The sequence below is a fragment of the Mastigoproctus giganteus genome, chromosome 12, assembly GCF_048544385.1.
Source record: "Mastigoproctus giganteus isolate SK-2022 chromosome 12, ASM4854438v1, whole genome shotgun sequence".
NCBI classification, from domain to species: domain Eukaryota; kingdom Metazoa; phylum Arthropoda; class Arachnida; order Uropygi; family Thelyphonidae; genus Mastigoproctus; species Mastigoproctus giganteus.
The window spans coordinates 170,683,313-170,710,690 of record NC_143586.1 but is presented as its reverse complement, the minus strand read 5'-3'; the positions used below and the strand labels follow the sequence as shown (position 1 = coordinate 170,710,690).

Here is a 27,378-nt window from a genome sequence, read left to right as displayed (position 1 = left end):
GGATGGCTAGACAAGTTCAAAACTCGGCATAAAATTTCTTGGAAAACCGTAAGTGGTGAAGGTGGATCTGTTGATACTGGGGTTGTAACAGAGTGGACCGTAAAATTGGAAGATTTATGTCGTGATTTTGAAGCTAAGGATATTTACAACTGTGACGAAACAGGGTTGTTTTTTAAAGCTCTTCCTGAAAAAACAATGAGTCTAAAAAACGAAAAGTGCCAGGACGGAAAAATTTCTAAGGAACGATTGACTGTACTATTGTGTACAAATATGCTGGGAGACTTTGAACAACCTCTTGTTATAGGAAAACCACAAAATCCTCGTTGTTTCAAGGGCATAAAGTTGAATCTTTTGAATGTTGACTGGAAGTCTAATAAAAAAGTGTGGATGACACGAGATATCATGAGCGAATGGATAAGTCACTTTAACCAAAACATGATTCGTCAAAACAGAAAAATTATTCTTTTCATGGATAATGCTGCATCTCACCCGCACATTGAATTGTCCAACATTCAAATCTGCCACCAAACACATCTGCAGAGTGTCAGCCCTTGGATCATGGGATAATAAAAAATTTTAAACTTCACTACAGAAAACGTGTTTTAAGACATCTCATTGCAAACACGAACAATGTAACATGTGCGAATGACCTTGCAAAGAAACTCAGCATCCTAGATGCGATTCAGTGGATTTCCTCTTCAGTAAACGCAATTAGAAAACAAACTTCCGTGAACTGTTTTGTAAAGTCTAGCTTCTCAAATGCAAAAATTGAAGTTGTGAACAGCAATGTGGAGCACCAAGAAGAACAAGAACTTCAACATCTATTGATAATGTACGATACTTCCGCTACAAGTGACCCTGGCTACAAAGATATAGACTCGAACCTCGCTACAGAAGATGGTGCTCTAAATATCAACGACATTATCATCGATTTTTTTCAAGAAGTTCCTCATGAGGATGAAGAAATGGAAGGAGGTCATTCTGTCGAAGAACATATTAACAATGAACCACCGATGAAAATAGAAGAAGCACTCATATAAATCAATCATTTAAAAATGTTTTTCGCTGTTGAAGAAGATACTGAAGGACTTTCGATGGTTTCTTCACTCCAAACAAATGTTGAAAACAAAATTATCAGCCGGAAGAAGGTGCAGAAGAAAATGAGTGATTACCGTATGTATTTTTCTTAAGATAAAGTCATAATATGCATATCACAATTGTATGTATATTATTTACAAAAATATTGTGCAAAATCTGTATATAATTTAATTTAATTTTACATTAAACGTTTAACGATTTTTCTTTCTTTCTTTTTTTTTTTCTCCCTCAGACTTCTTGTTAGCGGACACTTCTCTCTAATGGACAACTTCTCGTTCCCCATGGCTGTCCGTTAAAGGGAAGTTTCACTGTATATATATATATATATATATATATATATATATATATATATATATATATCCAATTTTTTTTTTTTAAATTAAATAAAATAAAACATAAGCCAGTAGTATGGTAAAAACTGTAGAGCGAAAATTAACATAAATAACCCAAATGAACAATCGAACGAAAAAAGGAATAGATATAATTAGCAGCCCAGAAACCCTTATGTAATTTCGATCTTTAAATTCAATTAACAAAAACTATACAAAATTTAGGATAATGCCAATTATTTATTAATTTAGCGGTACCCCCCTGAAAGGTACCAGTTCCGAAAGACGTGAAATGTCACCAATTGAGGGTTAAAGGAACTACCAAACGATAACAAATCAAATTAATAAATTAAAATAAGATAGACTGACCATCATGCCCCATCTCGACAGAGGACCACGAGGCCAATGATGGTCATGGAATCGCTGCATTTCAATCGCTATACAAATCATCGCCATGGTGAAAAGATCGAAGTACCAATTCACCCTCCCTCCTCCGATCGATCCACCAATGCAGAGGATTTGCACGGCGGTGGTCCTTATGCAGCGAAAAATAAAGTATAGAACAGACAGCACTCTAGAGCAGAGCCACACCACTGACATACTGTAAGCTGAATCAGCTTATATAAAAGAAAAAAGGAAAATAGATGGCGGCACAGGCGTTGCTAAATTAGCATATCAACCCATTACTATTGAATTATATTAAATGTTGACGAAAGTTAAATTATAATAAAATCAATAATTAATTGAGCATTCATTAGAGGCAGCAACTTGCAATTCCTCCATATGTGCCGCCATCTATTTTCCTTTTTTCTTTTATATAAGCTGATTCAGCTTACAGTATGTCAGTGGTGTGGCTCTGCTCTAGAGTGCTGTCTGTTCTATACTTTATTTTTCGCTGCATAAGGACCACCGCCGTGCAAATCCTCTGCATTGGTGGATCGATCGGAGGAGGGAGGGTGAATTGGTAATTCGATCTTTTCACCATGGCGATGATTTGTATAGCGATTGAAATGCAGCGATTCCATGACCATCATAGGCCTCGTGGTCCTCTGTCGAGATGGGGCATGATGGTCAGTCTATCTTATTTTAATTTATTAATTTGATTTGTTATCGTTTGGTAGTTCCTTTAACCCTCAATTGGTGACATTTCACGTCTTTCGGAACTGGTACCTTTCAGGGGGGTACCGCTAAATTAATAAATAATTGGCATTATCCTAAATTTTGTATAGTTTTTGTTAATTGAATTTAAAGATCGAAATTACATAAGGGTTTCTGGGTTACTAATTATATCTATTCCTTTTTTCGTTCGATTGTTCATTTGGGTTATTTATGTTAATTTTCGCTCTACAGTTTTTACCATACTACTGGCTTATGTTTTATTTTATTTAATTTAAAAAAAAAAAAAAAAAAATTGGATGTATTTCAGCTTCATATGGAGGAATTGCATGTCGCTGCCTCTAATGAATGCTTAAGGATTTATTTATTTATATATTTCATTATAATTTAACTTTATGTAATATAATTCAATGATAGTATATATATATATATATATATATATATTAAAGGAGCCTCTAATTTAAATATGGCTGGGGGCCTATTTCATCCTTGATCCAGCCCTTCCTGCGGCTCTAGTTAAACTATTAGTCTGTATCCCCAAAGCTAGCAGTTTGCCAACCCACCTATCACTGCCTTGGTAGCATCAGCAAATATTCTTGCATCCCTAATATTCAAGTGTATTCCATCCCTGTAAAAGCAATCTCTCCTGTTAACAAGCACAGACTGCAGTGAGAAAAATTCTACCTCCATGAGTCTTTCACATTCTCTCCGGTGCCAAATTGATTGACAAGATTCTCAACATATTATCTCTCCTATCATGTCTGGGCAGAGTGAAGACACTCAAATTCAATCCTGACTCGTGACTTTTTGTCAACATGGCCCTGTACTTAAGTCCTTAATCTCTTACACTTAATATCATTAGTGCCAATGTGTACAACAATATCACAGTTTGTGCCCTTAAAAGATACCTGCTTCACATTATCATCTATTTTTGCCCCTGTCAAGGCATACCTTGGTCCTCTTCCACCTATCCTTCTTGCACATCATATTTCCCATTTCCCCGACAGTAGAGTGACCGACTCTGTATATATAAGGAACTGTCAAGTCCTGAAACAGACTGTCATAGGTGGTGTCTTATCTTTTAAATAAATGTTAGATTATTTAAAAGATGCCAATTGTTCGGAAGCATTGAAATTCCAGGGCAGCTTGCGGAGACAGTTTTTGTATAGTTAATTTTAAAAATGAAGTAATCTATACTCTACAGCTTCTTGTGTATTTCTTATTTTATTGCATAAAATAATGGCTAGATGGAATTAAAAAGCAAACAGAAAAATAAACACCAAATATTTTCGGTTACTTCAACTTTTTTTTTTTCAGTATGAGACACTATAACTAGTTGATACTGTTTTGTTTGTTTGTTATTTGGTTTTTAGGAGCATTAGCAACTAAGGGCATATTGCTCCTGGGATATACGGTGGGCATTCCCTCACCTTTCCGCATCTTCTGTATTTGGTGGTCACGGGCTGGAATCCCGGTCTAATCAAGAAGCGTGTGCTACACACTGCTGCTCCTGCTCGCCTGGCTACGGATGTGCCCTAGTTGATACAACAGCACTCATACAAGAACAGTATACTACTGCATTCAGAGCATCTATCAAGATTAAAAAAAATTATCAACATGTGGAGACAGAATGTCACAGGAAGGTTTTCTTATGTACAAGCTGAAATACCATTCACAGTGACATTTTCAATGCTTGTTTGGTCTGTTGCATAGAAATACTGTTTATGTTCCACATATAAAACATTGCATGAAAATGTTCCATATATAAATGCTTCATACAGAATTTTGAATTCTCTTTACTAAGGGCAAATCATTTAATTTGTCTTTAGTATCTTACATCTTGTTTATTTCTGTAAACAAGAATTAGAATTTCTATGGTGAACTTTCCTGACTAATGTTTTGTAGCTGAGTGGTTAGATGTGAGGATATATAAATACATGTGCTGGTGACTGTGGTTCATGCTTGCATGAATGTGAAATGTGGTTTGCCCTTTCTTGTACTCTCTCTTTCATGAACTCCTGTAACCATGTAGTCATCCTGGAGTATAAAAACAAAAAATTATTAATTTGCTTAAAGATATTTGCGATGTATTTGCATATAAAATGGAAGTTGTTTTTACAGCATGAATAACATTATAAAAATGTAGCATTTTTAACAGCAGAACATTATTATTTCCTTTACAGCAGTGGTATTGATTTTGAGGTCTGTGTGTAATTAATTTTAATAGAACTGGATCAATGGAAGTAAAAAAAGTAATGATTTTCTCTTTACAGGTAATGTTAGCCTTGATGAGCTCATGACAAGGTTAATCCATGCTGTAGAAGTATTCAACAGTGAAATGGCAACTGAAATCTGGGAAGAGGTATATTGTTATTTGATAGTTTTTTTTTTGTTTTTTTTTAATTCACTTTCTCTACATAATTTTTGAAATACTATAGTACGTCTCACTATTAGTAATAATAAGGTGAGGTGAATAAATAAAATTAATTTAAAGTTTTTAATTATATGACTAAATGTATTTAGACATATAGTTGCAAAAAGGGCATTTAATTCAAAAACGCCGACCAGGCTAGCCGGGTGGGTAAAGTGCCTGCCTGGCAACACAAAGGTTGCGGGTTCAAATCCCGCCTCAGGCTTGGATCATAGTACAAAATGCAAAACCTTGGGAGGTGCAGTATGGCCACAGAAGCCAATGTGCGAACAACTAACAAAAAAAAAAAAAAAAAAAGTTTTAAAAACCTAATAACAGTATGTCCACCTTTGCTTTTATGAAAGCCTTGCCCTCCTGGGCATACCTTCTCCCAACTTCTGGTAGGTGTCAAAAGCTGACACCAAAAGCTGCCTCCATTTTCCTACAAAGCAGCTGCCACCGGTGGTTTGGAAGAAGGCCCTGTTGGCTGCTAATGTAGTATTCTAGTTCATCCCACAAGTGTCCAGTGGGATTGAGGTACTATGAGCCAGGTAGTCCAACTTTTAGATATTGTCAGCAAACCATTCACATATGGCCATGACATTGTGTTTTAATTTAACATAACGAAAAGGTCATTTTATTCTTTTTTTATTTTTGAATAAATATTTACACGATCACTCTTTATAATTTAATTCCAAACGTTAACCCTTTGTGTCCAATGTCACACCAGCTGCAATGTTATAAAATTCTTCTTCCTGTCTGCAGTTACAGCACCTGTGTCTGATTATCTAAATCTAATTTGTTTTCCAAATGTGTTGGTGTAATTATTGCACTAGTATCTATTTCTACAACCCAAAAAAACTAGACTGGGTTTTATATTCAGTTGTTAACAATAGCTTTTTTTTTTTTTTAAATTGCAGAGTATCTTATACTCTGCAATTTCTAAAATGTGTTAGAAGTCATGTATTTAGACATGGTGTCAATGTCTCAAAAGCATTTCTGTTAAAAGAAATCCAGAAATTGATTTCTGTTCACCAATTGCATAACCTTAACATAAATAATAGTATTGCTAGTAGTAGTGCCAAATGATACAAGAAAGCAAGCTTATACAGTATTAGTTAATTATCAACACTGCCCATTCTCTCTAACAGTTTATATAGTTTTTTGAATTTATTCAAACTACCCAACTCTACAACACCAGATGGAGTTTATTCCAGTAATCAACTACCCCCTATCTGAAGGCAAATTCCTGCACAGCTGACCTGAAACCATCCTTATTCTATTTGAATTTATGACCTTTCATGCATATTGTCTGAGCAAGAGGAAGGATTCCATTAGCATTGAGCTTACTCAGTCCATTCAATCGTCTCAATCAGATCTCCTCGCAGGTGCTGCAGTTTATAGAAATGAAGATTTTCCTGGTATGAGCACATGCTTCTCCTTTTGCTCCTCCCTAAGTCTTGATGCTCTTATCTGCACCTTTTTTTGCAGAATCACATCCTTCTTAAAATGAGGCTTTCAGACTTGTATGCTGTGTTCAGGATGTGGCCTAACCATTGCTTTCTGCAAAGGGATAATCACCTACCTATCCCTGCTGCTAAAATTCTTTACGAGGAGACGTTGAAAAGTTTCTAGCATCTCATAGAAGTTATGCTCGAAAACCATATATTTTTCAGCCTAGTTATCCCGCCCCCTTAAGTCAGCACACTTTCTTTCATGATCTATTGGCTTTTCATAAGATGGGATCTATCCAGTTATATTAAAGGAGGCAGCAAAGGAAGTAAGCAAACCCCTAGCCATAATTATGAGAGCTTCTTTGGACTCAGGGGAGGTACCCATGGACTGGAGATGTGCAAATGTAACCCCAATTCACAAAGGAGGATCAAAGGCTGACACAAGTAATTATAGACCTGTTAGTTTAACTTCGGTTCCAGGAAAATTAATGGAGGCACTGGTTAAAGAAGCACTGCAGGATCATCTGGACAAGAATTCAGTTATAGCTCAGACACAGCATGGTTTTGTTAAGGGCAGGTCTTGTCTGACCAATTTGATTGGATACTATGATGTAGTCACAAAAGAACTGGATGCAGGGAATAACTTTGATATTATATATTTGGATCTTAGAAAGGCTTTTGATACTGTTGCGCATGGAAGACTGCTGCACAAATTGGAGAAGTGTGGCATTGGAGGCAAATTGCTGCTATGGATAAAGGGATGGTTGAGTGGCAGAAGACAGAGAGTGGTAATCAATGGACACTGCTCAACGTGGACTAATGTTATTAGTGGAGTTCCTCAGGGTTCAGTGTTGGGTCCATTGTTGTTTTCTGTATTTATAAATGATATTGATGATGGTGTATCAGGCTTAATGTCCAAGTTTGCAGACGATACCAAGGTTGGCAGGGTTGTTAAGGACACTACTGATACTATGCTGCTGCAACAGGATCTGGAAAGGTTGAGCAGATGGGCTTCGAGGTGGCAAATGAAGTTTAACATTGACAAATGTAAAGTACTACATATGGGAAACAGTAACCCCAGATCAACGTATCAACTCTGTGATACTACGCTGACAGTGGTAGAGAATGAAAAGGACCTGGGGGTAATTGTGCAGGCAGATATGAAGTTCTCTGAGCAGTGCAGACGAGCTGCAAGAGTAGCTCATGGTGTCTTGTCAATGATATACAGGAATTTTTCTAGCAGGGATAAGGATGTGATTATTCCCTTGTATAAGGCATTGGTCAGGCCACACCTTGAGTACTGTATACAGGTCTGGAGGCCTCATTTCAAGAAGGATGTAGAGCTGCTCGAACGAGTACAGAGAAGGGCAACAAGATTAGTGAATGGAACAAAGGGTTGCTCTTATGAAGAAAGGCTTAAGTTTTGCAAATTACAGAGCCTGGAGACTAGGCATCGGCGAGGTGATCTGATAGAGGTGTATAAGGCTTTGAATGGCTTGAGCATGCTCAATGCCGATGGGATTCTTCCTTTTGCTCAGAATAATCACCTGAGAGGGCATAAATTCAAATTGAGGAAGGACGGATGTCGGATAGATGTGCGGAAATTTGCCTTTAGCCAGCGGGCAGTTGGTTTGTGGAATAGACTCCCATCGCTTGTTGTTGAAGTTGATAGCCTAAATAAATTTAAGGCTCAGCTGGACAGGTATTTCGAACGAACGGAGGGGTGAAATGGGAGTAGTGGTTGTTGTTTTTTTTTTTTTTTTTTTGGCTGATGCTGAATAAGCTTGCTTTATTGCATCATATGCTAATGCTAATAACCTGCTCAAATAAAATAAGAAGATTTTGACTCAAACCAGTTGTTGACTGCATCCATCGCAACATTGTCACTTCACTTCAATTTCTGTCCTTTCAAGTACTTTTTTGAGATTTGAAAATAAAAAATAATCTGATGGAGCTAGATCTAATGAGTAGGTCAGATGCTTTAATGGCTTGAACCCACAGCCATGCATGTTGCCTGAGTCACAAACACTGTGTGTACCGGTGCATTGTCCTGATGTAAGATGATTCCTTTGACTAATTTCCTATACCTCTTGAGCTTCAAAAGGGATTATTGTAACCTATCAAGGTGTTTCCACAAGGAAACATCTTGACAGGTTACAATCTTTCCAGATGACGGATGCCATAGCTTTCCCAGCCGACTTCTGCACTCCCCTTTTTAGGAGGGGAAGAAGAGGCATATTTCCACTGTTTCAATTTTTCTTTTGTTTCAGGGTTGAAGTGATGCACCTATGCTTCATTCATACTGACATGTCACCCCCAAAACTGAGCTTCATTAGCTTAAGAATTATGTACAGTCTCATGACAACACTTCACTCTTTCCTCCCTTCTAATCTGCATTTAGTGCTTTAAGGAATGAAGAAACTATCTTCATTCTTAAAATATTCACCACAATATTGTGATGCTCATGGGAGATTCTGAACGTTGTTCAGTGGTCTTGCATGATTAGGTCATAAATGGCATCCTCATTTGCAGGTGTTGAATAATAAGCCTTCCACTGTGAGGTGAATCTTCAAAACTGTCATGCCCATGCTTATATTTTGCAACCCAGTTTTTGACTATGGCATATGAAAGACAAGTTTGCTGCTTGTCTTCACGAATCTCTTTCAGCGAAATTCCCTTTAAATGAAGGTACTCAGTGACTGCATGGTGCTTGATTCTCTCAACAGTCACCCATCTTCGTTCATCTTCCACACTTTGATGCCATCAGTAAAAGAAAAATATATAGTTACAAACCTGAAATTTTCTGTGAATGCACAAGAAGAAGAATCACAGCACATGTTGGCAATATCATCTTTCACAAAAATCTTTGCCATCTGTATTGGGCCAAAATCTTTACCCCCCCCCCCTTCCAGGTCTCTTTCATTCTTCACTGTCCTGAGTGTGGTACTACAGAGCTGGTATATTAATCTGGGATTACTGCTCCCCCACATGAAATACCTTGCATTTGTTTAAGACTTTCCCAGTACACAAGGATCTGATTCGTTTTATTCTTCTTTGTATACAAACGTAAAAAACTCCTTTTCCCCATTCTTTGCTCTCCGTACCAGTGCTTTATTTCTCATACTCTGCCTAGCCCTTAACTTTGTTCTGTGGTACTATTACAGAACAATTTGTAGTCATTGCTCTGTAATGTTCCCATGGCATCATTTTTTGCTGAATTAGACTGAGCTGCTCTGTATTCATCCATCTTAACATAAACACATGGCTTATGAGATTATTGCTTTTTTTAAGGTATTCCGTAATTTTAGTGTATTTGCTCTCCTCTGCAATCTACCCAATTGTCCCCTTTTCTGAAATTAAAACCCATGCCTTTACCTTTAACTGCTACAACATCTTTCTTCAACTAGCAACAGTGATTACTACCTGCCATGTTTTCTGTATTATGAGCATTATAATGTAATAAATAAGATCTTTATTGTACAGTTCACCGGTACACGCAGGTACAACGACCATACAATGCCCTTCACGGCACATGTAGTTTGTAATGATCAGGTTTGGCATAGTCTTACCCATGGTACTTTTGTCTTACATGCTGGTGTACAAATAATAAATATCTAGTTTATTTACAAATTTTGTTCCCCATGGTAACTTTCCCTCCAACTTATTTCAGTGAATTAGGGGCAAATTGAAATCACCCATAATAAGACATTCACGCATGCTTTTCTATTCTATCTGCATGCAGGGACTCTGATCTGTTAATTATGGCCACTATTACACTTTACTTTCTATGAATTTCCACACAACATTGATTCTATGCTGGCAGGTGTAACTTTAGCATTAGTAGAGGCATATGATGCAAGAAAGCAAGCTTATGCAGCATCGGCCAAAAAAAAAAAAAAAACCCTGCTCCCATTTCACCCCTCCATTTGTTCCAAATATCTGTCCAGCTCAGCCTTAAATTTATTTAGGCTATCAACTTCCACAACAAAGGATGGAAGTCTGTTCCACCAACCAACTACCTGCTGGCTAAAGGCAAACATCCGCACATCTGTCCTACAACTGTCTTTTCTAAATTTGAATTTATGCCCTCTCAGGTAATTATTCTGAGCAAGAGGATCCCATCAGCACTGAGCATGCTCAAACCATTCAAGGCTTTATACACCTCAATCAGATCACCTCACAGGTGAACTGATTGAGGATCACCTAGTCTCTAGACACTGTAATTTGCAAAACTTAAGCATTTCTTCATAAGAGCAACCCTTTGTTCCATTCGCTAATCTTGTTGCACTTCTCTGTACTCATTCTAACAGCTCTACAACCTTCTTAAAATGAGGCCTCCAGACCTGTATACAGTACTCAAGTGGCCTGACCATTGCCTTATACAAGGGGATAATCACCTCCTTATCAGTGCTAGAAAAATTCCTCTATATCATTGACAAGACACCATGAGCTACTCTTGCAGACCATCTGCACTGCTCAGAAAACTTCATATCTGCCTGCACAATTACCCCCACGTCCTTTTCGTTCTCTACCACTGTCAGTGTAATACCACAGAGTTGAAACGTTACTCTGGGGTTACTGCTTTCCATATGTAGTACTTTACATTTGTCAATGTAAACTTCATTTTCCACTTCTCAGCCCATCTGCTGAACTTTTCTAGATCCCGTTGCAGCAGCGTACTGTCCTTAACAACCCCTGCTAACCTTCGTATCATCTGCAAACTTGTACATTAAACTTGATATACCATCATCAATATCATTTATAAATGCAGAAAACAACAATGGACCCAACACTGAACCCTGAGAGACTCCACTAATAACATTAGTCCGCGATGAGCAGTATCCATTGATTACCACTGTTTTCTCCTACTCAACCATCCCTCTATCCATAGCAGCAATTTGTCTCCAATGCCACACTGCTCCAATTTGTTCAACAGTCTTCCATGTGGAACAGTATCAAAAGCCTTTCTAAGATCCAAATATATGATATCAAAGTTATTCCCTGCATCAAGTTCCTTTGTGACCACATCATAGTATCCAATCAAATTGGTCACTCAAGACTTTCCCTTAACAAAACCATGCTGTGTCCGAGCTATAACTGAAGTCTTGTCTAGATGATCCTGCAGTGCTTCTTTAACCAGTGCCTCTATTAATTTTCCTGGAACAGAAGTTAAACTAACAGATCGATAATTACTTGTCGCCTTTTGATTATTCTTTGTGAAGTGGGGTCACATTTGCAAATCTTCAGTCCATGGGTACCTCCCCGGAGTCCAAAGAAGTTCTCATAATTAGGGCTAAGCTTACTACCTTTGCTGCCTCCTTTAATATAACTGGATAGATCCTAATCACCCCGGGTGCCTTTTTTATATTTATCTTCAACAATTTCTCTTCCACTTTCCTCTCAGTTATTACAAAATCATCTAGCTCACTGCCATAGTTTAATTCATCTCTAGCATTTCTCTCCCAGAATAACTCCTCATGTGTGAATGTAGATGCAAAATACTGATTTAGTTTGTTAGCCACCTGAGCAGGATCATCAACAGTTGAACCATCAATATCCAGTGGACCAATCTGATTCATTCCTTTCCTTCTAGAGTTTATATAGGTAAAGAACTCTTTGCTGTTTTTCTTTGCATCCTTTGCCAAAGATTTCTCATAAGCTTTGCCTGCCTAATCAGTCAAGCTGTACTTCTTGCTTGGGAGTCTAAAACGCTGATGGAACTGATATTCGGGTGACACTCAAGTCAAGTGGACCCTATTTCGGCGAAGTCCGGACGGTCTGTGACAGCCAAATCCTCTGCTTGCACCTTCACGATGGTGGGACTGCTAGTAATTCTGGGTATAACCTCCATGCACAAGTACATGGTGGGTGACCACCCAGGTGTGAACCAACGTAAGCAGGGGTCGAGGTGTGGTGCCCACACCACATGGAGGAACGCCGCCCCTCTATGTTACCAGGCAGTACTAGGTGGTAGATGACTCATCATCTGGTGAAATACCACCCACCACTTTGCTTATTGGAGGCTTGAAGTGGTGGAACCCATGTTTAGTCTCTAGAGCTAAGTTCCGGTCACCCCTTCCCTATCTCTTCCATTATGCAGTATGATTGATGACTTTTAAGGTTATGATGGATGTCGTGGTGAGATCCAGTATTCTTTACATTTCAAGGGCACAGCTCTAAAACGGTGTTCGCAGGCCTGCCGCTAGTTAGTACACCGGACCGAACCTATTGGTAACTCTCTAGGAGGCTTCTGGATCAGCTAGATAATCTTGCTACCTCTACTCTGCCAGATAGTGACTGGAGGGAGTCCTAGTAGTGTGTGTATGTGGAGAGCATTGTCGAGGCCATGTTATGTCAAGGAACTGGGTATATTCTTACCACATGTACGCCATATCCAAAATTTTCATTACTTCATAAGCATGTCCCACCCACTTTTTCTTACTATTAAATATACCATGAATTGTCAAACTAATAGAACAAGCTTATCTGCGAAAAGATCTAAACCTCCCAAGCACTTCCTAATTCATTTCACAAATATACGTGGTACTTTTTCGCCAGAATCTCAGTTATCGGTTGATTTAAGTACTGCTCATCTCAGATGCCCAAATTATTCGCTGTATGATTTCTTTCGCCTCAAAGGTGGTACTTGTGCATATGTCTGTTCTGATATTTGCTGTCAGAGACATGGCAATTTGGAATCTCCTCTCTTTGATCTCCTCTGGCTTAAAATCTCTCTACCTCATTGTGTCAAATTCATCTGTTGTGTCTACTGTTCTCCCAACTCCACTAATCATTTGGAGCTCTTTGACTTCCTCTCTTTGCAACTTGACTTTCTCCAGTCCAACTTTCCTAACAGGGAGGTAATTTTCCTTGGTGATTTTAATATTCACAACTCCAGCTGGCTTCCGTTTTCTAGTCACACAGACCCAGCAGGTCGAGATGCTGAGGCTTTTGCAATTACTGATGATCTAGCACAGATTGTTCATTTACCTACAAGAATACTGGACAATCCTAATCATACAGCCAATACGCTTGATCTTTTTCTCACAAACAACACTTCTAAGTACACGGTCGAAGTGAGAGGTCCTTTAGGCACTTCAGATCACAATTTGGTGATTGTCTCTTCTCCAATGGAACCTTTATCTCATGGCTATTCCCAATGTCGTGTTGTTTGGCCTTACAAGAATGCAAAATGGGATGACCTGCGAGACTTCTTTTCTTCTTTTCCTTGGTCGGATTACTGCTTCAAAACTTCTGATGTCAACGTTTGCTCAGATCGTGTCAGTGAAATTATTCTTGCAGGAATAGAATCCTTTATCCCACACTCCACTTTAAAATCTCGTCCTTTATGTAAACCTTGGTTTTCCAATAAATGTGCTAAGGCTGTTCAAGAGAAGAATGTTGCATATCGTAATTGGTTTGTTTCTAATTTTTCAGTTTCATTTTCTGTCTACACCAAAGCTCGCAACAATTGTAAAGCAGTTATTAATCAGTCCAAACTAGAGTTCGAACAGGCTAAGAGTAGAAAACTTGCTTCTTGCCCTAATGGTAGCCAAGCATTCTGGTCTCTTTCCAAAGCTATTGGCCGCAACTTTTGCCCATCTCTGCTCCCACCACTGTCCAAATCAGATGGTTCTGTTGTCACTTCAGCCAAGGATAAAGCTGACCTGCTAGCATCCGATTTTTCTTCCAGCTCATTTATTAATGATCTTGGTAAAACACCTCCCACCATTCCCAACATGGTCCATTCAATGCCTCCTGTGGTCTTCCGTGAAAAGGATATCAGAAGGATTTTGATGAATCTTGATGATAAGAAAGCTCCAAGTCCTGATGGTATTTCTCCACTTGTTCTCAAAACCTGTGCTCCTGAACTTACTCCTATTCTTTGCCGCCTTTTTTCACTTTCTTATTCCAAAGGTGTTTTTCCTTCTGCTTGGAAATTTACTTATATCCAGCCAGTTCCTAAAAAGGGTGACAAATCCCTCCCATCCACTTATCGTCCCATTGTAATTACTTCTACTCTTTCTAAAGTAATGGAGAAATCAATTAACCGCCAACTCTTAAACTACCTTGAAACCTTCCGTCTGATCAACGATCGCCAGTATGGATTCCGTCAGTGTCGATCCACTGGTGATATTCTGGTTATGTTACCCATTTATGGACTAATTCAGTGGAAAGGTTCGGTGAAACGCAATAGTTGCTCTTGATATCTCAAAGGCTTTTGATCGTGTTTGGCATAAAGGTCTTCTAAACAAGCTTCCATCTTATGATTTGCCAACTGTTTTTAGTAATTGGTTATCCAGTTTTCTCTCTGATTGCTCATTGAGGGTGATGGTAGATGGCTCTGTCTTCTAACTTCTCCACTAATGCCGGTGTCCCCCAAGGTTCAGTTCTTTCCCCCACTCTTTTCCTCTTGTATATTAATGACCTTCTTCCATTGACTGGAAATCCTATCCATAGTTTTGCTGATGATAGCACACTGCATTCCACTTTCCATTTTGAGAAACCTTGTCCTGCTCAATCAGCTTCAACTTCTCGAAAATCTGCTACCAATTCCTTAAATGCTGATCTTCAGGTAATTCTCCAGTGGGGCAAAGACAACTTAGTTGATTTCAACCCTTCTAAAACTCAGTCTTTTCTTATATCTCGCAAAAAAGATTCTTCTGGTCCTATGCTTATCTTTAGTGACACTCCGATTTCTAGACAAAATGATATATCTCTTTTAGGGATTACCCTGACTTCTAATCTCTCTTGGCACAAGCACATTACAAATATTGCTTCCTCTGCATCTAAAAAACTTGGTTTTCTCTTTCTCTCTCGGCGTTACTTTTCTTACAAACAGCTGCTCACTCTGTATAAATCGCAAATCCGCCCTGGCATGGAATATTGTTCCCACATATGGGGGTGGTGCCCCCAAAACCTCCCTCAGGCTTCTTGATTCTATTCAGAAGAGGGCAGTTAGGTTAATTAATGATTCATCTCTAACAGAGTCTCCACTCCCTTTCTCATAGACGTACTGTTTCTGCTGCATGCCTCTTCTACAGATACTTCCATGGGCACTGTTCTTCTGAACTGGCTTCCATAATTATCGCTCTCTCTTTCAAAACAGTCCGAACATGTGCCGCCACCAGCCAACATCCTTTTACTGTCCAACTTCAAACCCACAGAAACAACTTTTCATCTTCCTCATTTATTCATTCAACTGCCGTTTTCTGGAACAGCCTTCCTTCATTCGTATTTCCTGAAAATTACAATCTACAGAAGTTCAAGTCCAATGTCAACAAATATCTTCTTTCGTCTTCTGAACCTCCAACTCAAGCACGGTACTAAGTACTATAGGTTCTAATACCTCTCGTTTGGGGTTCTCATAAAAAAAAAAAAAAAAAAAAAAAAAAAGATAAATTCTTTGAATGCTTCCCATTTTGAATTTGCTGTTGATAACATCATCAGTTGGTCCCACCGTATAGAACAGGGGTGGGCACGCATGAGGTCAATGAGAGCCGCATTCTGGTTTTTCATATATTATATTAATTATAAAGAGCCACACCATAGTTACATAGTATTAAATACACAAATTCAAATTTAATTTAATTTAATTAATATGATTACATATTCTACACAAGTCTTAAGTGTTATGTCAAGTATACATAAATAATAAAATATAATTAAGAGAAAGAAAATACAAAATAATTATTTCAAAATTGACTAAAAAATGAATAGCAAATGCTTAGAAAACGGTACTCACCTTGTATAAATCTGCAATAAATTTTTTTGATAGATTGTGGTTAAATTTAGGTTGGAAGAAGCATTAAAAAGAACTAAGGTGAGGAATGGGGTGAAAATATTTTAAACAGATTTTAAAATGAGCGCAAGGAAGTAGAAATGCAGATCTCCAATTCTTGGTTGTCATAAAGAGGTTGAAAGATGTAAATGAAAAAAGAGAGAAGACCGGTGGTGCCAATAGTCATTACGAAGGACTTTCGTGAGTAAACTGTCATCAGTTGGCAAATGGAAGAGAAGTGAGCGCGTGTTGTATTTAAAGTTTATCTAAACTCCCATGATGCTCTTTTTGACACGTGTGAACTTTAGCCGCAAGAGGTTCCAAGGCGGCGAAAGGTTGAAGGGAAGTTTAGCGTTAATAATGTTGAGATCAGAATGGTGATGGTACCATTCGATAGTGAGGGCTTCATATTGAAGAATTCTGTAGCTCGATCTAAGTTTAATAATAGTGATGGCAGAGTCAACAAGGGGGGGGGGGGGGCGTGTGGTTGTGGGTTTGAGCATGGGTTGTTAACTCAGTGCAGGATTGACTTGTCTTGAAACTGTTGAAGTGGTAGTATGCGCGGGTATTGGAAGTTGTGGAGGAACCGAATTTGGTGGTAGTGCTGCCGATGTAACAGGTGTCGCAGTTCGGTTGGCATTTTATGAGATATATTAACTTATTGAGATCATTGATGGGATATTTGTGTGTATCTTTATAAGAATTAAATAGGGAACCTAGTTTATTGTAAGTGGAGAAGGTGAGGGAGATGTCAGTATCTTTGAATTTACTTTAGAATTGTGCTGCGAGTTCACTATGGTAAAGGAGAACTATGTGAGTATTTGTCTTGTGACTGTGTCTGTTGGGGTTATTAATACTGTTTTTAATGGTGGATATTGTGTGTTGGATGAGTTGACGGGGGGGGGGGGTAGCTCCCGGCTATGAATTTATCAGTAAGGTATTGATGTTCATTGTGTAGATCGTTTTGTGAAGAGGTGCATTTGATAGCGTTGTAGATTTGGTTGTGTAGGACGGCTTTTTTGGTACTAAGGGGGTGATGTGAAGTGAAATGTAGATATTTCTCAGTGTGCGTGTTTTTTCTGAAAATCTTGGTATTTGAATTTGTGGCTGTTGTATAAATAGTGAGATTAAGAAAATTAATCTGGTTGTTCGTTGCGATTTCGAGGGTAAGGTTTAGCCTGTCATGTATTGTATTGAATTTTAAGAAAAGATTGTCTATGGGTGTTCTGTTGCCTATTATTAGGATATCATCGGCATAGCGGATGTATAATTTAATTTCAGAGGGCAAAGGTTGTAAAATTTGGTTTTCAATAGTGGCGAGATAAATTTCAGAAAGGGGGGCAGAAATGCCTAAACCCATTGGTAAACTAAATGTTTGTCAATAAATTTTATTGTTGAATCTAAAATATCTAGCATCTAGTAAAAGAGTGGTAAGTTCAAGGATGTGGTCAACTGAAAGAGAGGTACGTTTCGTTAAAGTGTCATCAGCTGTTAGAAGTACGCGTAATGCTTGTAGGGTGAAAGGGATATGCACATTAGTGTAAAGGGATATGACGTCAAAAGAAGCTAATACGTCTTTGTCGGATATGGTGGTGTTGCTGATATTATGGAATGCTTGGTTGGTATTATTAATTTTGAATGTAGAGAATCGAGTGAGTGGGGATATAATTTTGACAAGGAAAGTGGATAAATTAGCAAAAGCTGATTTACTAAAAGAAACGATGGGTCTTAGTGGGTGGCCAGGTTTGTGTAACTTGGTTATTCCGAACATGTGGGGCAAAATGTTGTTGCGAATACCTATCTGTTGTAATGTAAAGAGGTTGATTTCTTTGTTCTGTCTGAGTTTTCTGAGAATTGTGTCAAGTTTATTTTTAAGTTTTGTAATGTTGTGGTTGCTGTCATTTGTATATGTATCTTGGTCGGCTAAAATTAACTCCATTTTTTTCTGTGTAGGTGTTCTTGTCCCGGATAACGATTGTGTCTCCTTTTTATCAGCTTTTTGGATGATGATAAGACTGGTGTATAAGTTGCCACTTATTGGGATGTTGATCGGGTTTAGACTGGAGGTCGATTATACAATCTTTTACTGGATAGTGTTATTCTTTAATGGCAAAATTGAAGCCGAATTCTAGGCAGGAGAGTTCGGAAGGGGTGAAGGATTTTGAGGAGAGGTTAACGGTGGAGATTTTGGGGGGGGGGGGGTGGATGTGAGTGTGTTCCATTTTTTGGTGTGTTTTTGTGCTATGTGTTGGATGGTGGCGTTGATATGTATATTGTTGTGGTTAATATATTCAATCCAGGCGTCCGGTGGCATGTATCTTTTGAGAAAGAATCATAATTGGTGTATACAGTTTAAAAGTTGGTGTTTTTTGTTAAATCTTTTCTAAGTTCTTCATGTATGATCGTGATAGACGTGCAGTGTATGATATGTGGATATTTTTTACAGTTATTTTTGGGAAAAATGCGTGTGAATTTGGGGATGACGTTGTGATATAAGCATTTTTGTAGGAAAGCTATGTGTAATTTGTTGGAGAAATATTTGATAAGCACTTTGGAGAGTTGTATTTTCCTATCAGGCATGTCTAAGGGCATCAAGGATGAGATTAGAAATATATAAAAGGTTTTGACCCAGTGCAGATAAGGTGTTGAGTATGACGTTAAAATATCTTATAAGTTTGACAATAGTGAAATTATAGTAACCTTATAATACCGTGATAAATCTGACTAAAAAATGAATAGCAAATTCTTAGAAAACAGTACTCACCTTGTATAAATCTGCAATAAATTTTTTTTTTTTGATAGATGGTGGTTAAATTTAGGTTGGAAGAAGCATTAAAAAGAACTAAGGTGAGGAATGGGGTGAAAATATTTTAAACAGATTTTAAAATGAGTGCAAGGAAGTAGAAATGCAGATCTCCAATCTTTGGTTGTCATAAAGAGGTTGAAAGACGTAAATGAAAGAAGAGAGAAGACCGGTGGTGCCAATAGTCATTACGAAGGACTTTCGTGAGTAAACCGTCATCAGTTGGCAAATGGAAGAGAAGCGAGCGCGTGTTGTATTTAAAGTTTATCTAAACTCCCATGATGCTCTTTTTGACACATGGGAACTTTAGCCGCGAGAGGTTCCAAGGCGGTGAAAGGTTGAAAGGAAGTATAGCGTTAATAATTTTGAGATAAGAATGGTGACGGTACCATTCGATGGTGAGGGTTTCATATTGAAGAATTCTGTAGCTCGATCTAAGTTTAATAATAGTGATGGCAGAGTCAACAAGGGGGGGGGGGGGGCGTGTGGTTGTGGGTTTGAGCATGGGTTGTTAACTCAGTGCAGGATTGACTTGTCTTGAAACTGTTGAAGTGGTAGTATGCGCGGGTATTGGAAGTTGTGGAGGAACCGAATTTGGTGGTAGTGCTGCCGACGTTGCAGGTGTTGCAGTTCGGTTGGCATTTTATGAGATATATTAAGTTATTGAGATCATTGATGGGATATTTGTGTGCATCTTTATAAGAATTAAATAGGGAACCTAGTTTATTGAACCCTTCAACTCATCCAACACACAACATCCGCCGTTAAAAACAATATTAATAACCCCACCAGACACAGTCACAAGACAAATACTCGCATAGTTCTCCCTTACCATAGTGAACTCGCAGCACAATTCCAACGTACATTCAAAGATACCGACATCTCCCTCACCTTCTCCACTTACAATAAACTAGGTTCCACTGTAATTCAGTGAGATGATGATTGGTCAACTGTGAACGAAATTTCAACTTCACGAACTTCATTGTGGAGTACAAAGATTCACAGCAATATGTTGTACCAAAAATTGAAATTAGATGGCAAGCAGCTTTCTTTAAATGTGGATATTTTGATTCTGGCATGAGTTTCCAAAATTCAATTATAGAAGTAGATTTGTGCTGCATTTGCAATGCCTGATCCTCTTTCATCTCTAATAATTCCAATTCCCCAGCTACTTTTTCAACAAGTATTATTTCAGAAATTGGAAATCCATCTTCAGTAATATCACAAAAAAATGGGTTCACAAAATATGCAAATATAGATTTCAAACTTTTCAAATCTTCAAACCTATGTTTGAAATCAGTTCTTCCAATTTTTCTTTGTGTTCATCTAACTTTTCTTCTTTGATATTAATTATATTTGCTTTTACTCGTGGAAAATGATTGTACACAAAAAGCTGAAGTTTAGCTTCAAAACTAAATACAGTTTGTGACAAATTCAGTTATTGAGTGTGTTAATTCAAAAACCTAATACACAGTATGCCCACCTTTGCTTCTATGAAGAAGGCCTCACTCCAGGGAATAAAAGATAAACTGTAGCCATTATCAATCCACTGCAGGATGGAAGCCTCCTCAACAATTCATGCTGAGGGAAATGGATCATAATCTGCCATGCTGGTTCAGTGCAGGTTGGCAGATCAACTGTATTTAGCAGTCAGGGACTTCAACCCCTGGTCTACTCAAAGAGTGTATGTGCTACTGCACTCCCACTCCTGACCACTCGGCTATGGAGGCCTCCTGGGCATACCCTCTCCCAACTTCTGGTAAGAAGTTGGGAGAAGTAAATTCAAACTCCTAACAAGGAGTTTGAATTCGCTAATTTTATTGACAACACTCCTGACATTACTGGTCCCCGGGGCAAGTGATTTTTGATCAAGTGACATTTGCCAGTGAATTAAGCACTCTTTCTTGAACTAAAAATCATTTATTTTTTAAAGGTTTTACTAACACAAAACTAGTCAGTCTATAGTAAATAAACTTGCTTTACTAGATTAGTAAGGAAAGCAACCCTCTCTCCCCTTTTTATTTTCATGTGTATACTACTAACTTTTTTTCTGGTTGGCTAAAAGAACTTATTTCTTCACTTGTGGTTTCATCACAAAAATTAAAGGCGACAGAAGTAACTGTCTCTAAAGACTAAAAATTGATGCATAATCTCTACGTGCCCCAACATACCTGATAATTCCATTCAAATCAGAGAAATTGGTAGGACAGTTGTCATCCTTCCTCATAAAAAAAGATCCTCGAGACTTTTGTAGGCCTACCAAAAAAGTTAAACTAAAATTGGGTGAACATTTGGCACAAACGGCTTGTTCTAGACACTGAGAAGTTATTGCAAATGGCAACCTTTGTAGGAATACAAGTAATGGTATCTCCTTCACAATACCCTGAATACTTTGAAAGGTGCCATTACAGAATGGGAGCTTCTAAATATATCCATTATAGTAAAAAAAGAAGGTACAATCACTCTGATTAGAATTGTTATACTTACCTTCAATACAGTTAAGTAAAAGCAGGTTGTTTACATTATAGTATAAGACATACAGCCATATGAATTGATATAGATGAAGGAATTTGGTTAAAGTGTTGAAAAATTTCCAGGTGATATGAAGGAGGGCGATTATTGATGCAAGTTGAGTTGAAGTTTAAAATAACTTGGACATGCTTCATGGACATTCGGAGAAATTGTAGTTATGTTTTTACTCTGCCAATTGTAAGGTTCTATATTTGAGAAATAAAAATCTGAGAATAACTTGCACAAAATAGTGGGGTATTGGATGAAAAAGAGTTCAGTATTTTGGCACAATCTCAGATATGGAGGTAGTAGTAGTGGCATGTGATGCAAGAAAGCAAGTGTATGAGCTTATGCAGCATCAGCCAAAACACACACACACACACACACACACACACACACACACACACACACACACACACACACACACACACACACACACACACACACACACACACCATTCCCTCCAAATACCTGTCCAGTTCCTCCTTGAATTTAACCTATTAACTTCCACAACGACAGATGGAAGTTTGTTCCAGCAATTAACCACCCGCTGGCTAAAGGCAAATTTCTGCATATCTATTCTACATATGTCTTTTCTTAATTTGAATTTATACCCCCTTAGGTTCGTAATCTGAACAAGTGGAAGGATCCCATCAGAATTCAGCATGATCAACCCATTCAAGGCCTTATACACCTCAATCAGATCACTGTGCAGGTGCCTAGTCTCCAGCCACTGCAATTTGCAGAACTTAAGCCTCTCTTGGTAAGAGGATCCCTTCATTTCCCTCGCCATTCTTGTTGCCCTTCTCTGTACACGCTCAAGCAAATCTACATCCTTCCTAAAATGAGGCCTCCATACCTGTACGCAGTACTCAAGGCATGGCCTGACCATTGCCTTATACAGAGGGACAATCACCTCCTTTTACCTGCTAGCAAAATTCCTATATATCATTGACAAAACCCCATGACCTGCCCTGGCAGCCTGTCTGCATTGCTCAGAAAGCTTCATATCAGACTGCACAATTACTCCCAGGTCTTTTTCATTTTCTACCACCTTAAGTATAGTACCACACAGTTGATATGTTTCTCTGGGGTTACTTCTACTCATATGCAGTACTTTGCATTTGTCAAGGTTAAACTTCAGTTGCCACTTCTTAGCTCATCTTCACAAATTATCTAGATCCTGTTGCAGTAGCACACTGCCATTACTGTTATTAACAACCCTGCCAACCTTTGTATCATCTGCAAACTTCGACACTAAGCCTGATATACCTTCATCAATATCATTGATAAATATACAAAACAACAGAGGACCCAACACCGAACCCTGTGGGACTCCACTAATAACATTAGTCCACAAACAGCAGCGCCCATTAATTACCACCCTCTGTCTTTTCCCACTCAACCATCCTTTTATCCATTTGTAGCAACTTACCCTTAATACCATTCTGTTCCAATTTGTAAAATAATCTTCAATGCGCAACAGTGTCAAAAGCTTTCCTGAAACCCAAATATATGATATCAAAATTATTTTTGCATCCAGTTCCTTTGTAACCACATCATAGGTAAACATGCAGTATTAGAAGGTGGCCAGGAATGTGTGCATTGTTTTATTAATGATTTACTGTAGTTTTATGTCTAAGGAGAAGAAGCTTATAATTTTCTTATACAAGAGAATATTGTGTTAGGTTTGGAGACTTTTTCTTTAAATGTCATTTTTTTTAAAATGACATTCTTTAAATGTCTTTTTTTTAAAATGACATTCTTTAAATGTCATTTTCTTTAAATGAACTCATTTAAGAACATCAAGTTTCTTAAATGAGTTCAAAGGTCTATGACTCATCTTCCAAGAATATTAGTGGGATGTTCATATGAGGAGAGTCTATAAATGTATTGGTTTTAGAGCCAGCAAACAAGGAATTCTCAAAAGGGATATTGAAGTTAAGATACTAGGGGGAAGATAGGAACAAACTGAAAGAGAGTGGATTCACATTGAAATGGCACAAAATCCAGGGGGGGGGGGATGTAAATATAAACTATTATGGGAAAACTAACATAACCAAAGTAAGGTGTTAGATTTTAAGATAGCATAGAGAAAAAATCTCCCTTTCATTTTAGCTTTATGAAGAACTGGAAACATTTTAACTTTCTCCTCATGTACTATCTAAAGAGATAATATTGTTAGTCAATTAATTTTAGTGAACAATTAACACTTTATGTAACAATATAACTTCCTTGACATCGTTAACTAGGACTATAAATTTTGTCATATACAGTATCTTTGTAATTATTTGATTGTTCTTACGTGTGATACTCTTCAAAGTTCAATCTAAAATTTAATCAATGTTGTTAGTGATATAGAATATTTTTTATTTATTAATAGTCTTCTGCATTTTTCTAATCAAACATATGTATATCTTTGACCATACAATATCCTTTAGCCAGAGTGAATGTTTTTTGCTCACCTCTGCTGCTGATTAGAGGCAGATTGAAACAAAGAGTGAATAGACAGAGGGAAGAATGCTGTAATGTAGGATATGAAAACAAAACTCAAATATTGATATTCATTTTAGTGAAGAAAGATTTAAATTCCCAATTTTATTTGAATGCCTGGATGTGTAACACTAATATTATGCCAATTTGTTACTTTGTGGAGTGAATTTATTAACATCAAGAAAGCTTTTTTGGCTTATATTTAATTCAGAAAAGATGGAAGTCCTGAAAATGAATTGCTGGCTTCTAAATGGTTAATATCATCATTTATTTTAGTTTGTTTCCCCTGTCATGAAAAAAAATCAAAGACCTAGATATAATAAGGTTTATTTTTTCAGTAAGTTGTTTTTAAAAGAATAAAGAAAGATGTTGGGACTTGAAATATTCTAACACCTCCATTTTTCCCAGACTTCCTTTTATTGAAATTGAAAATTACATCATTTGTAAGGTGAACTAGAACACGCTGCCAGTGGCAATAGATTTTTGCATTTTTGAACTTTAAATGTTAACTATGAATAATAAATTAATTGTTTCTAAAAGAATTTTTGAAGTTATGCATAAGACGTTCATTTTAGATGTATAAACTGGTGATCACTGTTTTAAAGATAACTAAATGTTTTAAAGTTTAGTTATACATGTTTGGAAGTTATTACACCATATTAATATGGCTAAATGATGCAAGGAAGCAAACTAGCAAACTTTTTCTACATCAGAAAAAAAAAATAAATAAAATAATAATAATTTAAATAAAACAATATTTGTAATTATTTCCATTCCCATATAATCATCCCATTCTGCTTTAAAAAATCTTATTCAGATTCACTGCTTTCACTGGATCTTCCTGAGATCCAGTCTTCTGTTATTCTTTAAGATTTTATATTTATGGCACCTGGTTCATGTCTCATCCACAAGGGAGAACAGATCTTCCTCATTCATTTTACACAGTCCCTTGTGCTTTATACTCTTCATTTAGATCTTGCTTTAGATGTGTAGTTGTTAAACTTAGCAGTCTGTGCCTTCTAAGCCATTCTTCATGTGTGCATCACTTTTCGCTCATCACCAATATAGTTGCCCTTCTCTATAAACCTTCTCCAGAAGTTGTATGTCTTTTATTAGGCATGGCTTGTTCATGGCTATGTTATTTTTCCTTAGACTGATTGAAGATTCTAACTGTACCTGCAGTGCTGTTGAGGACTGGGCTCACCTGCATTACCCTTGTCAAAATTATGACAGTCAGAAGAGTATCCTGATCACTGAGATTGGACCTCTGCCCCATGATAATCAATGCATACTGAGAAACAGAAGAAAGTTATTATAAGGCTTTTTGCACAGTTTGCCCAAGAGATTTTTGAACTAATGTATGCCATACGTTAGAAAGGCATTAAACCCTGGTAGTCATTGGTATGCCACAAACTAACCAACCAGTGGCATAGACCCACAGCCACTGAAAGATGAGTAGCAGCACTAACCTGAAATTGTCTCCCTCCCTTGGATTTGACAACACCAAAATGACTTTTAACCCCTGATCAGTTTTGGGGCTCTCTCTCTTTTTTTTTTTTTTATGAAAACCCCAAACACAAAAGGTATCAAAACCTATAGTACTTAGTGCCATGCATGGGTTAAAGGGGAAGTATGGGGAGGGGGGGATGCCGGAAACTTTGCTCTAGAAACTAAACATGGGTTTCACCACTTCAAGCCTCCAGTAAGCAAAGTGGTGGTATTTCACCGGTTGATGTGAAATGATTAAACCGTATGCAAACATACAATCATGTAATACATGATTGTATGTTTGCATGATTTACATGATTGTATTTTCACCTAAAAGAAGGAAAATGTGTTTTGGGTGCTTGTGTGAGTGAACAGATGAATGTGTATGAGTGTAAGTGAATCTGGCAGTCTCACACTTTTAACATTTCCCCAAGTTTTGAGCTTGTTTTCTCTTTGGGCCCTATTGTATTTACTTTCTTCTTTCTTGTATTTGCATAAGAGAACTTCTTATCCCTGTTTGCTGGTGCTTTTTCATAGTCTGCTTTAGCTCATCTTACCACATTTTCTCTTACAATGCTCATAAAAATTTGGAATCTCATGATTTTCTGTAACTATGCCATACTTGTTTATTTTGCTAATCAAATTCTTAATGCCACTTGTCATCCATTTTGGCTTCTTATGTTTATTGAATTTGATCACTGGTTTATATACATTTGTGGCATCAAGGATAAATTCTTTGAACATTTCCAATAGTGTATTTGTATCACCAAACTGTTGTCACACCAGTCATTTGAGCCCAAGAAATATCTTATTCCAATATAGTCCCCTCTCTTGAAATTGAATCTATTGCCATTACCTTTGACTGCTTAGGTTTCTTCAGATACAGTCTATTTTATGGTATTGTGGTTGCTGCCTATTATTGCTCATCTCTCCCCACTGTCAAGTTTTTGATATAGTCTTAGCAGTGAGTACTAGATCTAGGATATTAGAGACTCGTACTCTCTCAGACACGCTGGATAGAGGGTGGGGGATGCAACACTCAAGTTCTGAATAGCAAGTTTAAATTCCTGGAATAAATGTGTCTTCAATTCCTAGCATTTAGGAAGACAGTAACACATGCACTGTTAGAATAACTCATCGGGACTAGTGAATTTTGGCCCGATTAAGCGACTGCCCCAGTTATCTGAAGTTTCACGTAAAAAAAAAGTTAAAAATACAATGGACCTCCGCTTTACAATTGGTTCACTGTACAATCAAACCACTTTACGATGGATTCACCATATTAAAGTACCGCACACTATACGATGTGTAGTAAACACTGGTCATTGTGATCACGTTTGGGAATTGAATTTTAATTCTATTAAAGCGTGATTCTAATTAGCAAAAATAGGAGGAATGTTATCCACAGGCTATAAAAGTAAAGATATATTAAGCACAAATTTACTCTTTATTATCTTACCAATTAAAAAATTAAATGACAACATTAAATTAAATCTGCAGGTAACAGTATGCCTGAGGTAATAGAGTTAACTCATAGTTAGCTGCTGTGAGGAATTTTCCATTACACATGCCATCTATAAGATAATTCGAGAAGCTTTTTTTTTTTTATTACAACAATAAGCTTTTTCTACGAGTTTTGGTGATGAATATATATATTAAAATTTGGGTTTTGAATAATTTAACATGCCTAACTAAGATTGGTGTCAGAGACCCATTTACCCAAATAAGCCGTAGCAGTCAACGGATTAACAAACCCATGCTGTGTCTGAACTATTACTGCAGCCTTGTCTAGGTGATTCTGCATGACTTCTTTAACCAGTGACTCCATTATTTTCCCAGAAACAGAAGTTAAACTAGCCGGTCTATAATTATTTGTGTCATCCTTTGTGAATCCT

General features: G+C 37.5%; 1 protein-coding gene across 1 annotated transcript in view; it reads left to right on the top strand.

Moving 5' to 3' along the window:
- The window catches only part of LOC150077590 (FAS-associated factor 1-like), a 377,947-nt gene that overhangs the window by 243,090 nt on the left and 107,479 nt on the right, over positions 1 to 27,378 (top strand). The window contains exon 11 of the mRNA XM_090385644.1: positions 4,817 to 4,905. Within this exon, the coding sequence (XP_090241770.1) occupies positions 4,817 to 4,905 (89 nt within the window). The remainder of the gene's footprint in view (positions 1 to 4,816; positions 4,906 to 27,378) is intronic.